At 56.1% G+C, this 2859-nt stretch overlaps 1 protein-coding gene across 1 annotated transcript in view; it reads right to left on the reverse strand.

Annotated features, from left to right (window-relative positions):
* The window catches only part of LOC105532221, a 12266-nt gene that overhangs the window by 9061 nt on the left and 346 nt on the right, over positions 1-2859 (reverse strand). Inside the window, exons 2-5 of the mRNA XM_011970313.1 lie at positions 2745-2851; positions 1423-1567; positions 626-772; positions 265-292 (exon numbers count right to left, since the gene is read on the reverse strand). Of these exons, the coding sequence (XP_011825703.1) occupies positions 265-292; positions 626-772; positions 1423-1567; positions 2745-2851 (427 nt within the window). The remainder of the gene's footprint in view (positions 1-264; positions 293-625; positions 773-1422; positions 1568-2744; positions 2852-2859) is intronic.

The raw sequence follows: 2859 nt of genomic DNA on the forward strand, positions 1-2859 counted from the left end.
TAATCCCAGCACTTTGGCAGGTGGATCACTTGAGGTCAGGAGTTCAAGACCAGCCTGGCCAATGTGGTGAAACCCTGTCTCTGCTAAAAATGCAAAAATTAGCCGGACATGGTGGTGCACGCCTGTAGTCCCCACTACTTGGGACGCTGAGGCAGGAAAACAGCTTAAACCATGGAGGCAGAGTTGTAGTGAGCCCAGATCGTGCCACTGCACTCCAGCCTGGGCAACAGAGCAAGACTCTGTCTCACACACACACACACACACCCTGCAGGGCGGCTTTGTCTTCCTCCAGCTGTGGGCCGGGTACGAGTGGGGCCTCATAAGCAGGGCATTCCTCCCAGGACCAGGAGGCCTCATCCACCCACCCACCAGCCACAATATCCCAGGGGAGGCTCCCAGGGAATGAGGGGCAGTGCCCTTAGGTGTGTGGGACACTGGGGAGGGGGAGATGAGGGCCCATGGAGCTTCTGTGCTCTGACACCGAGAGAGGATAGACAGACAGACGGAGACAGACAGAGAACCAGAGACAGAAAGGGAGGCACGGGTCAAGACAGGTACAGGGCTGGGCCCGGGGTGCCTCACTGACACTGGGCAAGGCAGGTGGGCCCACAGGTGCACAGCGTACCTGGGCAACAAGGCGGTTCAGATCCAGCTTGTCCTGAGCAAGGCTCTCGTTGAGGGCGCTCAGCTTGGACAGGGAGTCCTGCAGGGAGGCCTCCTCTGCCCTCAGCTTGGTCATGGAGAGCTCGAGCTCCACGCGGCCAGCCTCAGCCTGCAGAGTCAGGCCCTCAGAGATGACGAAAGGCAGAAAGGTCGGGAGGAGGTGAGGAGAGACAAGAAGAGACCCAGAGAGATGGACCCTCGGAGACAGGGGAGGGGAGACAAGGAGGGGACATAGCGTGAGATGGAAAAAAAAATCACCGCAGAAAGCCTGCTGCTTATGGAGCCATTGAAAAGCCACACAACACAGAGCTGTGCAAAAATAGCTCAAGCTGCAGGGCAGGACCAGAGTTCAGAGGATCCCCTGAGTACGGTCTAGGGATAGCACTGCTCAGAGCCCAGGCTGCAGCGGACAAGGCCGGCCCCCCGCCAAGGACTCTCTGGGCTGTAGCCCCAACTCTCAGACCCCAGGAGCTGAGTCTCAGGCACTAGATGACCCTGAGCTTTAGGCACTGCCCCCAGGAGCATCCACGAGAGCAAGGATACGGCCATAAAGAGAGGTCAGTCCACTTATGGCTGGGACCAGAGGTCCAGAGGTCTGTGGCCTGCGACAAAGATCAGCCTGTATCCAGAAGGAAGGGGTCAGTCTGTGACCAGGCCCAGAGGTCTGCCTGACACTGGGACCAGTCCATGCCAGAGCGAGAAGTCTTGGGGCTGGGGGTCAGAGGTAGGTTTGTGGTTGTGCAGCAAATAGGGACCCACCTTGGTCAGCGCCTCGGCCACCTCGGCCTTCTCGGCCTGCAGCATGTCCCGCTGCAGCGTGGCGCGGCTCAGCGCCTCCCTCACCTCCACCAGCTCCTTGGCCAGGACTGAGCGCTTCCCTTCCAGCTGCTCTAGTTGTCTATGGCTGCGGGACAGAGGGCGGACGGGTGGCCCATGTCACTTTCCTGCCCTGAACCTCCTGTAGCCAGCGAGATGCTGAGCCAGGGACCAGGCCTGAGGCAGGAGTTTGGAGAGAAACAGCCTGACCCACAGGCCAACCAAGCCCACTACACTTAGCTGCATGACCCTGGGCCTCTGTTTTCACATCTGCAAAACGAGGTAACACTTGCCTCGTGACATTGTTTTTTTGAGACAGAGTCTTGCTCTGTCACCCAGGCTGGAGTACAGTGGCGCGATCTCGGCTCACTGCAACCTCTGCCTCCCAGGCTCAAGCAATTCTCCTGCCTCAGCCTCCCGAGTAGCCTGGGATTATAGGTGCCCACCACCATGCCTGGCTAATTTTGTAGTTTTAGTAGAGATGGGGTTTCCCCATGTTGGTCGGGCTGGTCTCGAACTCCTGACCTCAGGCGATTCCCCTGCCTTGGCCTCCCAAAGTGCCAGGATTACAGATGTGAGCCACCATGCCTGACCTGTTTTAAGGATACAGACTTCACACGTGCTTAAAATGGTGCCTGATACATCTCCCCAAGGGCCTTCAGAAACAAGAATCACATGCACCACCACAGTCTACTAAACATCATCATCGATCACGTCCCAGAGAGGTAAGCAGCACAGTGAGGAAGAGGTTAACTCTGAAGGCAGAATGCCTGGGTTCAAATCCTGGCTCTTCTGCTAATTAGCTGTGTGACCTGGGGCAAGGAACATAGCTTCTCTGTGCCTCAGTTTACCATCCACAAAATGGAGATAACAGCTTCTACGACACAGAGTTATCATAGAGTTGAATGAGAACTGAATTGCTTAAAACAGTATCTGGCACTTAGTGAAATTAGTAAGGATATTGTTATGATCATAACTAAATTTTAAAAACACTATTGTTAATATTACTACTGTTATTTTAATTATTGTTGTTATTATCATCCAAGTTCTACCTTTTAACTAGTTCTCTGATCCCAGGTAAGCGACGACACCTCCCTGAGCCCCCAATTTCCTGAAATGGGTTTGGTTAGAAAACCCGACATCAGAGGGGTCCAGATGGTAGGAGGCCCAGGACCCAGTGGGTGCTCCCTAACCCCCCAGGGGCACTGTCAGGGGATCTGAGGCACATCTGAAGGGTCCTGGCAGGCAGGCAAGATGCTGCTCACCTGCGCTCAAGCTCCCGGCGCACCCGCACGCCATCCTGCACCGCGTCCTCCTGCTCTTCCTCCAGCCGGTCCCGCTGGCGCCGCAGCTCCTCCTGGGCAGCCTGCAGCTTCTCCC

This window comes from Mandrillus leucophaeus, unplaced genomic scaffold, assembly GCF_000951045.1.
Source record: "Mandrillus leucophaeus isolate KB7577 unplaced genomic scaffold, Mleu.le_1.0 Scaffold1203, whole genome shotgun sequence".
Taxonomy (NCBI): Eukaryota; Metazoa; Chordata; class Mammalia; order Primates; family Cercopithecidae; genus Mandrillus; species Mandrillus leucophaeus.